Genomic DNA, 20,268 nt, shown 5'->3' with positions numbered 1-20,268 from the left:
AGTAAGTCATTATACCATGATATCATTAGTGGCATATGTCAACCATGACAAAACAAGTATTTCACAGTTGTGCATTTTTAGTGAATGGGGCCTCTTTTGTTATTTATTTAAGTACAGCTACATACGTCCAATGATGCCTGTTCATTATATTCACTTTCTTCTTCGTGGTCATGTTTGACAGTGACCACAGAATTCCCTGTTGGTCTGTAACAGTTGTATTAATGCTGCTCTCTGCCGATTCAGTTTTCCATGATTGGTCTCTGTATGTCTTTATATTTACAAGCACTGATTAATGATATTGCTTTTGTCTGATTTTCCAGGTTACACCCTGATGCATCCGTCACTGACACGGCCCTACCTGATGACTGAACCTCCCCTGCACACTGACATCATCCACTACGAGAACATCCCAGGATTCCCTGTTGTCCGACAGAACATCCTCGGGTAAGAAAGGATGACGAACACTTGAATAACTGTTGAGTTCAAACAGCATTTAAAACCAGGATTCCTCCAGCCATTCACTTGTAGCGTAGTTTGTCTATTTTTTTGTTGTTTGATTGTGTGTATTTCTTGCAGCCTCCCTCTGGGCAGTCAGGTCATTGCTGTGCCTGTCAACTCCTCTCTGTCCTGGCACGCCAACAGACTCAGAGACAACAGCAAAGACGCATACAACGTCAGCTACGCCTGGAAACTGGTAGGTGACATGTACCTTCACAGTCCAGACACCCACAAATGATATCAGATAAACTTTGTTGATTCCGCCCTAGATTTGTTATTACAGCAGCTCAAGAATCAAGAGCAGAGGAAAAGATTGGATGAGTGATGTTTAGAAAAAATGCACCAAATGAATATAATGGAGGAGTCTGATCAAGAATGATGTGCATACATGCTTCTTCGTCTTTATATATTATTTGAGTCGTAGCGTCATGTTTTCCTAATAATTTATGATCATTTTAAAGTTTCCCAGAGAAACTTGGAGTTCTCCAAAGAAGAGTCAAATAAATGATGTAAGAGGATGCAATCATTTGTTGCCAGAGAATAATTGTAAATTAAAACATGTGAAGCTGGAATTAAAAAAAAAAATTGCTTCTTGTTCCTCTCATTTGATGCCAGTTGTCCAGAGTAAATGTGAGCGATAGCATCGTATATTTAAAGCAAAACGAAGCTCCCACCAGCCATTGTCGTGGTGGGAGGATACCCATCTCATTTACTTCCTCTTTATCTATTCCATTTCGGTCTTCACCTCTTTATCATTACTGTACCACTGTCTGAAAGCAGTATAGAGATTTATGCTCCCAGCCTTAATGTCTTCACCAAACCTCCACCACCTTAAATTTAGTCGGTGTAATAAAACCGAGCGCTCCCACACCCAGAAACTGTCCGTGTCCCTCCAATCTGCTTTTCCTCTGCGGCCCAGAAATGTTGTGTTCAGGGAAGGAATGGCAGCAGAACAGCAATAACATCACGCCATATTGAGTCTTTTTGCCTTCTGACATTTAGGTTCTTGGCAGGAGCAAAAATATCACACTTAATTCAGGCTTTTCACTTTTTGCCTTTTTAAAAAGCTTTTGACATATTTGGGGGGGGGGGGGTGTTTTCACACAGGCGCTGCAGTTCAAACACGTCACCTTTGCCATGAGTTTGGCAGCAGTCTGTTTTTTAATATGAACTCTCAAGAGCCAGAAAAATGGCAAAATGACCTAGAAAGAAAAACTGAGAAGAGTCTGTTGTTTCCCACAAACGTTCTGTCATCTTGTACATCCAAATAATGTCCAGGACTTCTTTATTACCATCACACGCTGTTCATTTTGTGCTTGTGACTCAAGTAAGAAGAGAGTCACGAGAAGCTCCTGGGTCCTCCTGAAAACTGTTTGACACTTTACATGATTTAACAATAAAATCTCTAACCCTGCATGGTTTATTTAGAATCAGTGGTGTGGAAGCAGATGTTGAGCCGGGCACATTTATCTTCTCGGGGAGGCGCCTGCAGCCCTTGGAAACACTAAACACTGAACAAGAGGGCTGGTAGGGATGGGGAGTGTGTGTAATGTCACGGTGACTCTGGCTTCCAGTTTGTAAATAGTGTGTAGGAGCGGGGTGTAGAAATTACATCAACTACCAGTATTTTATTTATAAGTTCACTTTTCATCTTTCTTAGCAACCCTCTGTGCTTTCTGCAGCATTCTCTGGAGTCTACCTTTAAAATACCACAACCTACAATGAATTGATTCCACTAATAACAGGGCTTGCACAAAGTCTTGAAAGACTGGAAAATGCTTAGATTTAACTGCTATATTTTCAAGGTCAGGAATATGCTTGAATTTAGATATAATCTCTGAAAAATGCTTGATATTCAGCATATTCTTGTGTTTCCATCCACATAATCACTCATGGAAACAAAAACATCTTTTAACATTTGAAATTAAAAGAAGCATTAAAGCTGCTGCGAGCCTTGTCGTCATTTTAGCGAACTTCCTGTCCATTTTGCAGTTAGCAGTCCTCTTCCTTCTTTACGTCACTGCATGAACTTGGAGCGGTAATCACCAGACATAAAAGGAGGATCCTGCTCTCTGCGCTTTCATGAGCAGACAGGACCGCCTCTTTATGGAGTTGTCTCTCCTGAGACATTGTTGGTTTAGGTACCTTGAAGTGCTCAAATTTTACCCTTTTATACCTGTATGACCCTTTTATTGAAAACCTGACCTGGATTATTGCTCTGTGCTGTAGAGCGCCATTATTGACCAAGAACTCTTACCCTCAGTTGTCGGTTTTTGTTAACTTCTTTTCATGGGATACATTGACAGTTATAGAAATATTGAATTAATGAGCCTTGTCCTCCACTCATATCTTGTCTTCTAGGTTCAGGACACGTCGTTCATCCTGTGTATCGTGTACGTGCAGCCGGAGATCCCGGTGAAGCAGCTGAAGAACCTGAACACAGCTCCCAGCTCCAAGCTACTGTACCATCGCTTGGACCTGCTGGGTCAGCCCAGCTCCTGCCTGCACTTCAAACAGCTCGCCACAGTTGGTAAGACAAGCACCAAATCCAAAGCAGTGGAGTAAAACACAATAAATTTAAGAAATAAATTAGTCTACAGACTTTTATTTTCATCCATAGTCGGCTCCAAAACTTTGATTAGCATCTCTGACTGTCCCTTGTTCCCCTTTCTGTCTCTTTCCCAGAGTCCCCCACTGTGATGTTGGCAGCTGGTAGTTTCTCCTCTCCCTACGAGCACCTCAGTCAGCCAGAAACAAAGCGCATGGTGGAGCACTACACCGCCTACCTGAGTGATAACACCAGGCTCATAGCCAACCCTGGCCTCAAGGTACACAAGCATGGGAACTCACGGCTAAGACCAGCCTGCAGACACACACACAGTTGATGCTGTTTACCTGACAAGCACATGGCACACATCCAGCCCTCCTGTACACACATATTCATATTTTAATGGGTCCCGAGATAGTTGAAGTGTTAAATGCACTTTTTACTCACAATTTTAAATCTATTTATTGTGATTTCTGGCAAACATCGTTTCAGGCTGCTTTACATTACAGCTAAAATTCACAGATTTGAAATGAAGCTCTGCATCTTTAAGAAGGGGACAAACCCCAACGTGGTTTTGGCAGTGTGTGTGCATTCCTGTCCTGGGGGGAGTAGGGGGTTAGAGTTTGAACTCTAAGCCTCGGTCCCAGCTCTGATTCCCAGGCTAGTCTTAAAGGCCCCCTCCAGTGACCTCATCACCCCTTTCAAACTTTGAAGCCTCTCTGAAAATCGTACTGAGATGTGATTTTTCAGGGTGTTTTTCAGCACTTTAGGCCGAATCGGGCCCCTTTTAATCCTATAAAACTGTTTTTCTGAGCTGTGCTGTTTGTGAGTTCTTGATGATACTTTCATAGTTAATCTTAAAAAGTAAGAATTACTATCTTTAGCAGCAATACAGTAGAATGATAATTACCCTTCAGGTTTAGGTGGATGGAGGATTGTGGTTGATGGAGACTGGAGGCAAACTTGCCAAAAGTTTTAGCCAACTTACATTTCAGGCCAACCCCCAGATTAAGACTCTTCTCTCCTCCTTCTCCTTCTTCAACTCTTTTTACCTCCTCTTCCCTCACCATCCCTCTCCTCTCTCTCTCCCTGCTCCCTTCATCCTCTCCCCTCTGCAGTCCTCTGTCAGGAACGAGGTTATGGCGACCAGTCACGTCACGGATGAGTGGATGACACTAATGGAAATGAGTAGCCTCAACTGCTACATTGTGCGCCGTTACATAGCAACGCCCAGTGGGGTGCTCCGGATTTATCCAGGATCACTGATGGACAAAGCCTTCGACCCGACCCGCCGACAATGGTGAGGCTTGAGGGTGTGAAGGAGGGAGGGGGAGGGGGCAGGAGTGAAGACGTGTGTGTGTGTGGGTGTGTGTGTGTGTGCATGTGGGGAGCAAAAGGAGGTATGAGATGGTGTTGGGTAGGTAGGAGTTAAAGGTAATGAGTATGTGCAAACTGTAGTTCATTTCTGTGCTTGCATTGGTCAGCAGCCATTACTGAGTTGATTTAAGTGAAGATTTACTCATCAAACTTTTTTTTTAGATTTTAATGAGCCAATAAAATGTAATGCAAAACCCTGTTTTCCCCAACGTTTACTCAGAGGTTAAACTTTAATCAAAGTAGTTGTTTTTTTGAATTAACGCAGTCTTATATCATTCTGGACTGTTTTGTGTGTTTCCTAGTTATGTGATATCCATTTAAAGTTATCACGTCCGTTGACGTGTTGTTGTTCAGCCCAGGGCAAGTGTTCGCTTTAAAATGTCAACCCTGCTTTAATTACAACATTTCATCCTTTTTTACTACATTGTTGAAACAATTGTATACACAGAGTAATGAACCATATGACTTGTATGAAATATTTGCTACAAACACTGATGGAATGTAACCAAGTGTATGTACTCAAGTACTGTACTTAAGTACAGTTTTGAGATATTTGTACTTTACTCAAGTATTTTCATTTCCTGCTACTTTATACTTCCACTCCACTACATTTTTGAGGCACATTTTGAACTTTTACTGCAGCACATTTAGTTGATGACTTTAGTTACCAGTTATTTTGCAGATTGCATCGGAGCCAAAATCGCACATTTTTAAATGATTTTATTTAATCGACAGTTGGATAAAAAAAGAAAGATGCAACCTTCAGAAAAATGTTGATAAGCATAGCATACAGTATATACATACATGTGAATATGTGTATAATTTTACTTGTACTTTTGATAGTTTAGTAGATCTAATATACCTAGAGATACCTTTAAGACTTGTAATCAGTTATTATTGGTATGGGTGACTTTCACTTTTACTCAAGAATGACTTTTGGGTACTTTTTTTACAACACTGCAAACATGCCAGGCTGAGTGGAATGATAAAAGAAAAGAACTGATGATAATCATAATAATGTTATGTAAACTTTATTAAGCTTACAGGTGTTCAAACAGCTTTTTGTTGGTAGATTCAGCTATAAATGAAATGTGTTGTTCGACATATATAATCATATCAGAAAAGTTTGACTACTTGCTTTTAAATTTAGATTTTCAAAACATGAAATCTATGAGAAATCTATAGAATAACCAAGTAAAACTGAGAACCTGAGTTCAGCTCATATGCAGAGAGTCCAATCAAAACATTTTTCTAAAGTACAGTTTAATCATAATCAATAATCATAAATTGTGCTGGTATAATCCACGGCTGTTATGTCCCCTCTCTCTCTGTAATGACTGTTTGGATAAAGCCTGTGAAAACATCTTCAAAACATCTCATTGACTTTGTTGTTAGTAAGAGAGAGAACTTAACTTTGTTGTCTTGTGCAGGTACCAGCATGCTGTGGCAAACCCTGGCCTCATCACCTTTACAGGACCCTACCTGGATGTGGGCGGTGCGGGCTACGTTGTCACCATCAGCCACACCATCCATGCATCCAGGTAAGAAGAAGACCCGAGTAAACTGCTCTGCTATCTAACATTTTACTGCCAGAGGAATCAAGTTCTACAAGTCTTTTCCTGAATAAGTAGATGTTTAATCAACATTATGTAACTTTTAGCTTTAAAATATCAGCTTTAAAATCATGTTGATGATACAGCGTCTTGTAATAGAGTGGATGGTGTCTCTGTCTCAGCCACTCCGCCCCCCATCACTTGTTTCTGCTCTATGTAACTTCAGTGAGAGGGTAGGATCACAGCATTACATACATGTTTACTTCAACATACAAGTTTTCAACACAAAACATTGTTATGATGAGTTTTGTATGTAGCACCTACATTACGTCTGACAAACTGTTACATACCTGTGATTTGCAGCATGGTGGTGCAGTGGTTAGCACTCTTGCCTAATAGCAAGAAGGTCCTGGGATCGAACAACCCAGGACCTTTCTGTGCGAAGTTTGCATGTTCTCCCTATGCTTATGTGGCTTTCCTCCAGGTATTCCGGTTTTTCCCACCATCAAAACTTGCACAAATAGCATCATTCTCCCATCGGTGCCATTGACCGAAGGCACTGGCTTAGATCTGGAGTTGGTCCCCAGGTGCTGAGGTTAACCCACGCCCACTGCTCCCTCGGGTTGGGTTAAATGCAGAGTACCAGTTACACTATGTTGAGCTGTCCGGCCCTTCTCAACACCAAACAGCACACACAGTTAGAGCCCAGCTGGTGAACAAAGTGGAACATTGAGCAGCAAAAGAGCCAGATATTTCCCTTACGGGTTGGTAGTCACAAAAAACACAGAATGAATAATGGGCAGTAATTTGCGGAGCGTCCAGAAACACAATAAAATGATCAGCTCGCTGTAGATATTGCTAATCAACAGTTTCATTGTTATGAGCCAAGACATTATTGTGGGCTGTTAGGCTGTCAGCCCGGAAGTCATTTGAGCAGAACACACGGTCTCTGAAGACGGGAGATAATTTGAAGGAGGCTAAAGGAGACTTCAGGGCTGCCTAAAACCAAATGGTGTTGGTTATCTTCAAGTATCTGCTCTCCAGAAGTGCCCTTGAGCAAGCCACTGTATTCCTGTGCTTTGGTTAATTGTTATAGACGTTAAAGCAGAATGTTTTGGACACAGCCTCTGAGTCAGAGGCTTTAAGAAGTTACTATGGCTGAGATTTACGTGTTTATGTTTCTAGTTCTGTGAGCTTAAAATGCGACCTAGAGCCACAACGCTGCCTGCACGAATACAATAGGAGCTGTTTACCAAATGTACAGTATAAACAGTCAGTATCAGTCTGGATTAGTGTGTTGATGACTGGCTCAGTGAGCATAACATTGCGCAGTCTGTATCCTGTGTAAACACAGGTTCAAAGAGTGTGTGTGTGATGTATTTTGTGTATGTGTTTAAAGGGGATTTTTTTTCTGGACTGCTGTTGCTAAATATTTATGTTCTCTGTAAGACAGTGACGTCTCTCTGCATACAGCTCCCAGCAAACAGTTCAACAGAAAAGTTAAACATTTTTCTTCATTTAAAAAAATCCTTTATGTTTCTCTTTTGTCTGCTCCTTTTCTCCGTCTGTCTCTCTGCAGCTCTCAGATGGCTCCTGGTTATGCCATCGCAGTGATGGGTATAGACTTCACCTTACGCTACTTCTATAAGGTCCTGCTGGATCTGCTTCCCATCTGCAACCAGGACAAGGGCAACAAGATCAGGTAGGAAGAGGATGGTTGGCTGACTCTTTTTAATCTTCTGACCCTCTCACTCCCTTCCATCCTTCTTCTTTTTCTTTCTTTGCCTTTTCTCTTGAATGTATTCAGAGAGTGGCTAAACTTCCGTATTACTGAGCAAGACTTAAACTTGTGCAGAGACTTGTGGAGAAAAAATGAAAGGGGAAGAAGAGATAAGCGGATTATCACGGCATTCCTGCCGGAGATGTGACGTCGCTGCTGTCTCAGTCCTACATACCTTCTCCAGCTTTTTGTCTCCCTTTTTGTTTTTTTCTTCATCCTTTTTTTCCACCCCCTCCTCTCCCAGTGCCCCGTCTGTCTCCCCTCGTTCTCTCTCGCTCTTTCTCTCTCTCCATTTCCTTCATGCTCTCTCTCTGTTGGTGCTCAGGAGCCATATGAAACAGGATTAGCCCAAAGTGGGTGTGGGGAAGAGAGGAGCACTATTTGGCAGAGTGTTTAAGGAATGGAGTGAAGTAGAATGGAGCTGTATTATGCAGGGTGAAGTTGAATTAAGCACTGTGTGAAAAAGAAGGATTTAAAAAAAAAGTATGACTCATGTAAAATTGCATATATCCAGCCACTGTGTCTGCTGTCTTTACATATTGCACTTGTGTGTGCACATTGCAGGTGCTTCATCATGGAGGACAGAGGGTATCTGGTCGCTCACCCCACTCTGATTGACCCCAAAGGTCATGCCCCTGCAGAGCAGCAGCACATCACACACAAGGTAAAGGACCAGGAACGAATGTTCAAAATTGAATTTAGCTTCTTTCTTCTCCTTTTCATGTTTTTCCTTTTTTCTCACACCGTCACCCCTTCTTGTTGACGACAGGAGCCACTGGTGGCCAATGACATCCTAAACCATCCCAACTTTGTCAAGAAAAACCTGTGCAACAGCTTCAGCGATCGCACCGTGCAGCGCTTCTACAAGTTCAACACCAGCATAATGGTGAGTCCGAATAACTCCGATAACTGATGTCTTTATAATCTACTTGTATCAGATATTTTGTCATTGTAATCTGTATACACAGGTATCCGTTCTATAGACGGGATATTTATTGCTTGTTGTTCACTCTACAGATTGTAAAGCCCTCTGAGGCAATGTGATCTGTGATGTGACTAACTGGATTTATGAATGACTGCACAGACACTCTGACAGTTATACTTAGTAACACACTCCTGGAGGCCTTCCTGAGCAATGATGAATATGTGACAGTGTAACACTGCCACCTCGTGGTGATCCCTGGTGTTGCAGCCTTGAACTGTTCCTGTACCAATCCCATTACAACTGCTGTGTGGGTTTGATTTGTTAGAAAGTCTGAGAGTGTACAATCCCAATTTAAGGTTTTAGCTTTTAAAAAATTAAGGTACATTTTATAACATGTTAATAGTATTTAATTGGTGCCTACTTTTAGTTTCACGAGGAGCAGATGTTGTATAATGTCAATAAACCTAATCTGTTTAAGTACCTCATGTCCCTTGCTAGTCACAGTGTTGCACTACTACTTGAAATATTATCACATTTGCAATATGTGCAAGACCCAACAGCAGGAGCTGCATTTTGTTTTTAAATAAAAATAAAATGTGTTGCAACATATATATGATATAAATAAAGTTATAAATAATGGAAACGTGCTTGTTTAGCACAGTACCCAGAAATTGTGACTCATATTCCAGTCATAATATCTGTCAAAAAATTACAAGATGATTTGTTTGCCTAACTAGTGAATTAACTGATGTCTGGTTAATGTTGATGTTTTCAGGAGTTTGTGTTTAGGCTAAAACTTTTCCTTTTCTCTTCTTTCATTCACAATTCTTATTCTTTATTTTGTTTATAATCTTTTTTACCTATTTGTTCAGTTTATTTCTCTCCATGATTCTAGCCGTATGTCTGTTTCTGTGTAGCACACGGAGAGCAATTTAAACCAGAGTCAAATTCCTTGTATGTGTACGCGTACTTGGCCAATGCCTAATGATGTGTTGATGAAATGTCTCTCTCTCTCAGGGGGACCTAACTAACCTGGTCCATGGGAGCCATTGTTCTAAGTACCGTCTGACCCGAATCCCCGGCACCAATGCCTTCGCCGGTATCGTCAACGAGACGTGCGACTCTCTGGCGTTTTGCGCCTGCAGCACCGTGGACCGGCTCTGTCTCAACTGCCACAGGTCGGTCCTTCGCCCATACATTCATGAGGGATTCACTGTTTTACCTCTCTTTGAGGTGTCACTGTCTGATGACATGATCCTACTGTAATAGGAAAACAGAATTGATGTTTTGCATATTTGTTCAGAAAAGATGAAGATCTGATCAAACAATGCTGCAGCAGAGTCATTACAGTGTGTGAACTTCATTAACAATCACATCCTGATCCAGCAGAAGCTCAGCTAATGAAACACTGAATATGTGGACATGTAAAAACATTATTACTTCATCAGAAAACCAATTAAATGTAGCTCATTGTGTGTCATCACAGTAAAGTATAATGAGAATGTTTCTCACTCTCTCGTCACTCTTGGTGTTTTTCTCCAGGATGGAACAGAATGAATGTGAGTGTCCATGTGAGTGCCCCCTGGAGGTCAATGAGTGCACTGGCAACCTCACCAATGCTGAAAACAGGTCAGTGCAAACACATCTGCGCCGCAATAAATAAATAACATTTATATCCACAAAGTCTGCACTGCTTGTGAATATAAGTCAGTCCGCTGATGCCTGATCCTTTTCTTCAGGAAGAGTGGACTGTTGGCAGTAATGTAGCCTGGTGTGAAGGGCACTCATATCACATAGCAGCAGTGCATATAATAACAGAGACCAGAGGAAATCCATCATTTGTATTACCAGGATTTTGCATTCAAATAAAATGCCTCAAACTCCTTTTGAAATGGAAAATGACTTAAGCTTGTTTTCTAAATGTTTTCTCCTTTCTGTAAAGAAGTAGTCAAAAGTACTGGACAGTGGTTATTAAAATGAGCTGAGCTCATTAGCAGACAGGTCTGTGCTTCCTCCAGGTGTATTTAAAGAACAATTTGGACTTGTGCTGGAGGCTTTATTGGTGCTTCTAGGACTGTTGTCCACCAGTGGAAGAGTGCCACAAACTGTTCCGATGAATGGTTAAAGAGTGACCTTTCCTCATTCAAATCATCAGTCACAAGGACTAATGATCTACCAAGGGAGGTTATAAGAAGTCTGGTCTGTTTTTTTAAAATGTATATAAAGATAGAAACATAAAGGAATGAAAAGATTTCAGCTGTCTTAAGGAAAATGTGCAACTTTGTTTATCCTGTACTTATGTCACATTTAAGTTCATTCACACTATGCATCTCATTTTGCCCTTTTTATCTGTAGAAGACCTTAATACCTTATTTTTCCCCCTTTCTCTTTTTATTTACTTGTGTCCAAACATGTTCTGTTTGCATTGTCAGGTGTACTTCAATCACTGATAATAATGTACTGAATTAAATTGCATGTTTCTGTTTTATAAAATGGATTTTAAAAAAAGAAAAACAAAGTTCACTATAATGCCATAACTTACCACCATCAGTCACAGCCCAGGCAGATACAGTCTGAGGTCAGGAGCACACAGACGCTTTCCTTTGGAGGGCCATAACTGAAACTTAATGGTAGGCCACTGGCATAAAGCAAACACCTCTTGTGTTGCATTGTATTTTCTTCTTAAGATGCAAAATGATACAAGGATCCCAAGTTGTGTTGGGCCAACTTTGAGCAACCCTGTCATAGGATGACGTGAATTAGCCATAAGGAAAGAGTCAAATAAGAATGTTCCTCTCAGTACTTGTTTAATTATCTTTCAGGTGATAACCATGAACGTTTTGTCTTAAGTTAAAAATCACATTACAAACTATTTGCATCATTAATATGTGAAATATCTCCAATATTAATTCTAAAAGTTCTTTTTTAACTTGCTGTCAGCAGTGTTTAGCACTTATCATTCAATGTCAGACGACACATTTGCCAAATTCTGTTCTTTAGTCCTTGAACATGATAGCAGTGTATTCAAATGCACACATTTCCAGGCTGACAAGTTCCTGTTGTTATCATTTTATCTGCAGATGTGTACGTGCTCCTGTAGACACTCTCAGAGCTGTGTAAATGTTTGTGGGTGTTTCCATATCTGCTGTTTCTTTCATACTATCTCTTTTGTCCTTTCAGTCCTGATCTTGTCTCTCACATCTCTCTCTTGTTTCTCCCATCTCCTTTCATCAGCCGTCAGCAGCCTTTGACAGCACGGCAATGTTTCAAATGCCAATTTCTTCTTTATTTCAGGAAGACATGCAATTATCATTCCTCACTGTCAGATTTTTCCTCTGTTATGTGTCAAGCAGCATTGGTGTTTGTCCTTTAAGAGGTGCTTTGCATAAATTGATGTGCTGATGACATTCCTTTGAGGGCTCATGCTTTGATTTCCTTTTTAAGTCAATTTCACTGTATTTGTGTTTCATTGGATGATCTGGATGGATGTTGTCAGCCAATGAATAGTTTCTGACTAAAATAATGAACTGTGCCTGCACCTTGCTGTATTTTCACCTTGTGTGTGTTATGTACAGGAATCCCAGCTGCGAGGTGCATCAGGAACCAGTCAGTCTGAACGTGATTGATCCCGCTCTGCATGACACCCTGCCCCAGTGTATCAACACTCGCTGCAGTCAGAGATACACCAGCAGGTAACCACACTGAACTACACACCTGTAAAGTACACGTTAACGGCTGTGATGAATAAATCAATGCATGTATGACGTTTATATCAACACACTCTTAGAGAACCATATACCACCAGACATTTACAACACACACATGAATCTATAATGAGGTGTATGGGATTTATTTACAAATAAGTTATAGGGCCAACCATGAGAATGTGATGAACAGCACAGCTCCACCCAGTGGTAACAAATGGGAAATTTCTTCCATCCCTCATATCATTTTATTTGCAGGTCACTATAGGAATAAATCCTAATTTTTTTTTATTGTTAGTTCACATTTAACACAAAAACATGGCTTTGTGCATGCAGCAGCCAATCTGCTGTATGATATAAAAATTAGCCCCTTTGTCTCAGAAAGATTTGTTACTACTTGGGTCACGTCGAAAAGTTATTTTACATGTAAGCTTGCTGTTCAACATGGCAAGGAGGGTTTAATTCATTCATTTGCACATAATTCCAAAATTGTGTGCTCTGTTTCAGTGACTGTTTCGGCGTGTTGGACTGTGAGTGGTGCATGGTGGACAGCGATGGTAAGACTCATCTCGACAAGCCATACTGTGCCCTGCAGAAGGAGTGTTTCGGGGGCATCGTCGGCGCCAAGAGTCCCTATGCAGACGGCATGGGAATGCTAGGTGAGTGAATGTGGATTTAGTCAAACTCTACAGAGGTGCCCGCTGTAAAGACATGGGATAACTACATCCTTTATTGGATCTCATCAGCCCGAGAGTAAAGAAACAAACCAGCCGCAGAAGAAAGTGTAATTATTTCCAGGGTCTTTGGGGCAGTAGAAATGCTCTTTTTGCAGATCACAGATAACCAACATTTCAGATTGATTGAAACTTTTCTGTTGCTTTTTCTTTGCTTCTGTTATCAGCTTTTTCAAAAGGAGAATTCGCGTCTGCCTGCCGTTGAATATTTTTTCTTCAGCATTTCACGCTGATGAAAGAAAAGATGTGAAGTAGAAGATGTCTCAGCGTCGCTGCATGATTTAGGATCTGAGTCCGAGCTGTTTCATGTTAGCCTGCTGTCACATCACGAGCGGTCTGAAATCTTTTGTACTTTAAACGACCTTCTGCCCATCCTTTTGTCTCTTCCTCTCCCTTTCCTCCACAGATGAAGAGGTGGCGTCTCTGAACATGATCAAGAGCGCCCCTGTGGGTCCAGTCGCTGGGGGCATTATGGGATGCATCATGGTGTTGGTGCTGGCTGTGTATGCATACAGACACCAGATCCACAGGCGATCACACCAGCACATGTCACCACTGGCAGCACAGGGTAGGACTGATGGATGGAGTCTCATTTTGATAATTGATAAATTGATTAAGTCATTTTTGACAATAATACACATCATCTCAGAGAGCATTGTGTTCTGCATTTGTGGTGGATTATTGAGTTATTTGCCCACTGGTTGGCCTCAAGTAAACTACAAGAGTAACTCTGTAAAAGCCAGCTGCTTGTGTTAACCTTCACATCTGAACATGCTGGCATTTCCTTTAAATATCAACGGAAGACACAAAGTTTTTAAAGCAGCGTGATGAACGAGCGGCGTGTCAAGTGCTGCTTGAGCTAAACAGCTGACATTAGCATCACGTGGTGGCTGCTTCTGCTGCATGATTTGTGTAATTACTCAGTGTTATTGACAAAAACATCAAACAAGATTACAACCTCATTAAAACTCTTGAGTCCAAGTCACTTTCAGACTGATCGTTTGGTAAACAACTTGGGATAGATGGCTGAGAGTGTGGCTGCCTTATCACGAGGCATTAGGCTGAGGAATTGGCTCATAAGTCACTACACTCGGTCTGTGTGTGTGTGTGTGTGTGTGTGTGTGTGTGTGTGTGTGTGTGTGTGTGTGTGTGTGTGTGTGTGTGTGTGTGTGGGCCATGTTCAGTCTCTTCTGCAGCTGTACCAACATCACACACACACGATCAAAGGAGAGGATAAAAGTAGTGCAGCATGTGTGTCCCTACTGTTTTACAAATTGAACCCTTATACACACATGTACTCACACTCTTTATTATTATTATCTGGGCAAATGGCAATTTCAGCTGTCAGCTTGATACGGATCTCAAATCCATAAGAAAATTACGGTTTTGCATAAAGAAACCCTGTTCACATATTATTCCTAATAGATCAGTAGCATTAATCTCATCTTGGCATTTTTCTCTTTCCCTTTACCTCCATGCTGCTCCAGAAATGTCGGTGAGAATGTCCAACCTGGATAACGAAAGAGACGAGAGAGATGAAGACAGCCACGAGGACAGAGGAATCAGTAAGTGTTGTCACAGAACATTTAAACCAACAACAAGGAACTTTTAACTGGTTATGAAACCGTCTCAGTCTAATACTGATGCCTCTATATGACATACACAAATAAGCAAGATCCTGAGTGAGAAGATTGGCTGTGACTGTACAGATATTATAGTTGCTCTTAATGCATGTGACAGGGTCAGATTCAGACTTATTCAGGTTGGATAAGTCATGAAAAAGTTTTTGCGGTAGAGTGCTGAGGATGATTCAACCCATTGAGACCAGATGCAACACTTGTGTGGTTCTCCCTTTAGAGTCTGATGCGACTTGAGCCCGCTTTGTATGATGTGACTGGAGAAATGCATTGTAATTTGTTAATGAACATCAGAGCAAAGGTGATAATTTCCAATTAAAGCCAATGTCTTAAGCTTCGATCTGCTCCAGCAGCAGAGAAATGAAAGGTTTTGGTGGATGATGACAATTCTGTCAAGTTTTTCAGAAAACCCTCAGGTTTTAGGAGTTGTTTTCAAACAATGACTTAGATTCTAGAGTGCATTTTTAATGGGCACCCTAGGTCACATTGGGTTAAGCTGTCTCACATCCTGAGGAGAGAAGCTGTTCTGTCGTCTGGTGGTACAGTACAGCAGAAAAAAACGTTCTATTTGTTTCACCCTCGTCATCTTTTCTCCGATGGAAGCCGCCTGAATCAACACAAAAGTTCCTTGTAGTCGCTTTAAATAAAGCGTTTGAATTAAGTAATTAAAGTGTTTTTATTTACAGCGCGACAGTGCACGTATCTAATTATGGCCTTTGTGTGTTCTCTCCACTTTCAGTCAGTAACACTCGGTTTATTGCTGCGGTGATTGAGAGGCACACTCACACTCCTGAGCGGAGACGGAGGTACTGGGGACGATCTGGGACAGAGAGTGACCATGGTAAGACGTACTAATGTTAATAATGTCTCACACTTATACATTGATCAAGAGAAGCGGAAATGTTTCCAAAAAAAGCACAAGTGTGATGATACTGTGCACTGTATTATGTCCTATGGTACATCATCACCGACGGAAAGAGGAAGTGAGTAGGTTGCACCGGAAATGTCACTATTAATGTGTCAAAAACTATTTATATAATGCTTCTTTCTCAGTAGTGGATGAATAGTTTGTCAGTAGGTTGAGAACAGCGGACCAGTATTTGCCTCCATGTCATGTCATTCTTACACAACAGATAGTTCAGACTAAAATAATCTGGAAAATGAATCATTCACTGGTTACAAAACTGCCCCATCTTGCAAAATAACAGTATGTACCACATGAGATCTGTTGAAATGTTGCCTTGAGCAGCATAAGGATATTATGGTTGGCTTGGTTTAACTCGATGTGTCAGGGGTTTAAGTCTCCACTACAACAGGGCTACCTGCTTGAAGTTGTCTTTAACTGTGATGTTTGAAAGCAGCTTCTTTAGTGCCGTTTACTACAGTCGCTCCTACTGTAGTTACTTATTGGTGAAAAACGAAGACATGGCGACTAAATGGATCTAAAAAAGGGGAGAGGAAGCCACCATTTGTCTCTGATTGATGATGAAGCCTATCCGACATCATCTCATCCCGCTTGGGGGCAGTCAGACGCACTCCAGAGATGGTCTCTCTCTGGTGTGACTCGGCACAACTCGCCACATTTAAGCTGGTAATGGACCTGATGTAACTGCTGAGGAAGAAGGCTGGTTTACTTTGTGTTAGCTTCTTCCTCAGTGAGCCAGGTCCAGGAAATGACATGAAATAAAGTTAATTTCCTCGTCTACCGACTACATTATAGAACATAAAACCTTATTCATTTGATTTTGCTGATCAAATATCATATTCGAAGCGTAGGACTCATCTTTTTATGATCCAGTTCTCTCTCAGTTCTTTGGCAGGGCTTCAGCTCCTGGCTTGTTCTTGTCATTATATCACAGCTCAGTACCTTGTTTCCTCTCCTCTCCAGCTCTGGGAGAGTTGCTCATGCTCACTGCAAGCGCTTGTAGAACTTGTACGTCTGACACTCGATGAGCGTGGATGGACAGTTTGCACCCACACGGGCTCTTACCACCTACATATGGCATCACTCCACTTCCTGGCAATGAGTGCCTCCAATACTAGTTGCATAACTGATGATGACAGAGAAAAACAAGGATGAAGAGAGGAGAGTGGGCTAAAGTGAAACAAAGACACGAGTGAGAGCTTGTCAGCTGCACGCTGCGTACAGTAAAGCCGTTAAATCGGGGCAGATGAGATGGAGCTGTGTGGAAAATGAGTTTTAATTAGAGTTCATCTTTAATGACTCTGGTGTTATGTTCTCTGTAATCCATCTGTCCTGCAGAACATATTTTCACCACAGAGTTGCAACTATTAATCAATTGGCTTCAACTATTAAATTAATCTCCAACTATTTTGATAATCAATTAGTGAGTTTGAGTGATGTTTTATTAAGAAGAAAAGTCCAAATTCTCTGATCCAGGCTCCTAGTTATGAATATTTTTCTGGTCTTTTACTCCTCTGTGATAATAAACTGAATATGTTTGGGTTGTCGGCTTTGGGAAACACTAATCATTTTCTAGACAAAACAACCAATCTATGAATCGAGAAAAATAATCAAAAGCTCAATCGACAATGAAAATAATTGAGTTGCAAACATAGTTTACAATCCAGAATGATTAAAAATGATCCTTAATATCAAAGATATGATTTTATATAACTATCATTATTTGAAGGAAAAGTGTCAAATAGATTAGTATTTTTTCAGGCCGAACGTCATTCATGAAGGACACCACTTGATATTACATGATGTAATATTAAAAAAAAGTGAACGCAAAGCACAGTGAATCATCAGGGCAGTCTGGAGGAATGAACAGAAAAAGATGTTTCACATGTTGTATAACTGGGGATGGCGAAGGAGACAACAAGAGAACAAGTGGAGAGATATAGAGATGCAAAAATGATGAAAGAGGGGAAATAAGAGCGAAATGTAAGGCCAAGAGGACAGGGACAGAGGAAGATGAGTCTGAAATAATGGAGCGAGGGGGTGTTCGTACGTCAGGGATTTAAACAAATTCATCACCAAGTTGAGGCTTCAAAGTTGCTGCTCCTCTCTGCATGGTCAGAGGTGGCCTCCTACTACCACAAAGCACTCACTCACACCGCTGCTGAAGGGCATGATGATACACACACACACACACACACACACACACATACACGCACACAATCTACATGCAGGTCGCAGAAGATAAGAACATCAAGTCTGTTAAGTGACGCACACATACTGTGGAGTGCTGGTCGGCAGCACCGTTAGATTACAGGAAGTGGCCAAAAGTATCCATTTAATAATGAATACTGTATGTACTGAATACATGTCATCACCACAGACCCTAACATTATACAGTTTGTGCTTGTGACTGCTATGTACAGTATAATTGATATCTAGAGCGAGGAAGCAGCAGATGACATGAAGATTATAATTATTTCCATCTTTCATCTTTCAAATAAAATTAATGTTTAGGAGTCACATACACCGAGTCAGTAAAGTTAATCTTGACACCAAATTATGTCAATATGAAAGGAAATCCATATTTAATAGGGAATTTTGTATCATTTCTGATTCAGGCACTCTGTTAGAGACCTCAAAGATAACATTTACTTTGTATAGACGGGTAAGAGCAACACTTATTCACTTTTGTGAGAGTTAGATATAACATTTTACCACAGCCACGTCAACTACAGTCAACAACAGCAAGGAGATGAAGAGGGAGAGAAATTCCCCAGACTCCCTTATAAAATTGCTCAATTTTGTGAGTTGTTGAGATAGAAGACACTTTATAAATGTTGTGAAATGCAGTCTACAACAAATTCTGAATGATGTGGGCCTTCTCGTAAATTCGGCATATTTCATACATTAAGTTCTTTTTTTCTTTGTGTTAAAAACATTGTGTCAAGACGCCCAATGCAAGGCGTGAACTGCTGAGCTGTCGCCTTGTGATTGGATCACCAAAGACGGATGTTAATGTCAGGGATAGACAGCTTCAAAGTTTTTAATAATGCAGCGCTGTGAAGATAGAGACACGTCTCACTCATCCACATGTCTGCATCACACAATTTATCAGATGCTGCAGCCCCCTCAGCACCCCTAGTTCCCGTGTCCATGGTCTCAATGCAAAATCTGAAGCTGCAGCCAGCAGCCAATTAGTTTAGATAAGCGAGTTACTTCCCCGGCCAAGAAATGCTGTACACTGTCACGAAGCACACATTAAACCACAAACTATACTCAGGTTTTTGTACAAGTTAAACAAATGAGATGTATCGTGTTAATTAGTGAGCTTTAACCTTTGAGCAGAGCCTGTTTCTGGACTTTAACTAACTGGCTGTTGGTGGTACTCAAAGGCATGAGATTGACATTGATCTTCTCGTCTAAGTCTTGGTAAGAAGGTAATTAAGTGTATTTTAATTGTTGAACCTATTCCTTGAAATACAGGCATATTAGTCAACAAGTCATTCAGTTAATTGCTCCGTCTTTTAGCTTCATAAACTGTCCTGGATTTGTTTCCAGGATGTAGACTTCTGTCTTTCGTCTCCAGCTGTTAAAAGAAAAGTCTCAGAAATCTCACAGGTCCAATCATGATAAGGGATTTGGACTGACTGTCTCCAAGGTGCAATACCACGGTAGTTTACCCTGTCTCTACGCATCTCTTGACATTAAGAGAGATTTTCTCTCCTCACCTGGTGCAGCTGCAAACTGTGAACAGTACACAGTTAGCTGTAGTCCTGCCTCAAACTCCGGCTCTTGCTGTGGGGGAAAGAGGGATAAACTGTGCTGAAGTTGGCACCTTCCATGTCTGGAACTTCTTTGAAGTCGCCATCCCTCCTTTTCCTTTAATCCCTCCCTTCCTCCTCTCTCCATCCCTCAGCCACCCCCATCTTTTTCTCTCTTTGTCACCCCCTCTGCTCATTCGTCTGTCTCTCTTTTTCTTTGTAAGCTTTATTTCATTCGATATCAAAGCCCGGCTAATCTTCTGAGAGTCAGCGAGGGACATTTCTGAGCAAACTTCCCAGTTTGACTCAGGATTTTAGGACACCTCAGCGAGACATACAGGACATTTACTACTTTTGCATTGCATTATATAGACTTAACCCTCTATTATATGTGAAGATATGACAGGACATAGCTGAGCCTTCACAGTTACAAATCAGCGATGTTTTAAACCACAGTTAATAGTGAAATCTGTTCATCGCTGCATCCCTAGTTTAGATGTTTAACTGTTCGATGGGGTCGAGGAAAGGTTGTTTGAGATCAATTTGACACAAGGCGACACACTCTTCCTACATGCCACAGACATATGAACCCCCACTGACACACACCTGCTCACAAATCACTCGCTTCAGTATCTGTGGAGCTTTAATGTTTAATCATCCTAAATGTCAGTGATTTTTCTATAAATATAGTCATTGAGGCACTCGGGCTTAGAGGCTTATTTGTTCAACTGTAATAACAGATTGATGTTCCCGTTGTGTAGCGTGTTGCTGGTGTCACTTCAGAATATGAAGAAAACGGCACTTAAGGAATTAAAGAAAAATGAGC

General features: G+C 41.1%; 1 protein-coding gene across 1 annotated transcript in view; it reads left to right on the top strand.

Annotated features, from left to right (window-relative positions):
* The window catches only part of cachd1 (cache domain containing 1), a 92,766-nt gene that overhangs the window by 67,271 nt on the left and 5,227 nt on the right, over window positions 1–20,268 (top strand). Inside the window, exons 11-26 of the mRNA XM_084354265.1 lie at window positions 321–444; window positions 577–694; window positions 2,860–3,028; window positions 3,184–3,326; window positions 4,165–4,346; window positions 5,854–5,964; window positions 7,556–7,678; window positions 8,321–8,420; window positions 8,526–8,642; window positions 9,699–9,859; window positions 10,224–10,310; window positions 12,257–12,373; window positions 12,893–13,044; window positions 13,526–13,687; window positions 14,607–14,684; window positions 15,496–15,597. Coding sequence (XP_084210391.1) covers window positions 321–444; window positions 577–694; window positions 2,860–3,028; window positions 3,184–3,326; window positions 4,165–4,346; window positions 5,854–5,964; window positions 7,556–7,678; window positions 8,321–8,420; window positions 8,526–8,642; window positions 9,699–9,859; window positions 10,224–10,310; window positions 12,257–12,373; window positions 12,893–13,044; window positions 13,526–13,687; window positions 14,607–14,684; window positions 15,496–15,597 — 2,046 coding nt within the window. The remainder of the gene's footprint in view (window positions 1–320; window positions 445–576; window positions 695–2,859; window positions 3,029–3,183; window positions 3,327–4,164; window positions 4,347–5,853; window positions 5,965–7,555; window positions 7,679–8,320; window positions 8,421–8,525; window positions 8,643–9,698; window positions 9,860–10,223; window positions 10,311–12,256; window positions 12,374–12,892; window positions 13,045–13,525; window positions 13,688–14,606; window positions 14,685–15,495; window positions 15,598–20,268) is intronic.

This window comes from Pagrus pagrus (genome assembly GCF_965226575.1).
Source record: "Pagrus pagrus genome assembly, chromosome: 6".
Lineage (NCBI taxonomy): Eukaryota > Metazoa > Chordata > Actinopteri > Spariformes > Sparidae > Pagrus > Pagrus pagrus.
Note: the sequence above shows the minus strand (reverse complement) of the source record. Positions and strands in the feature narration are given on the sequence as shown.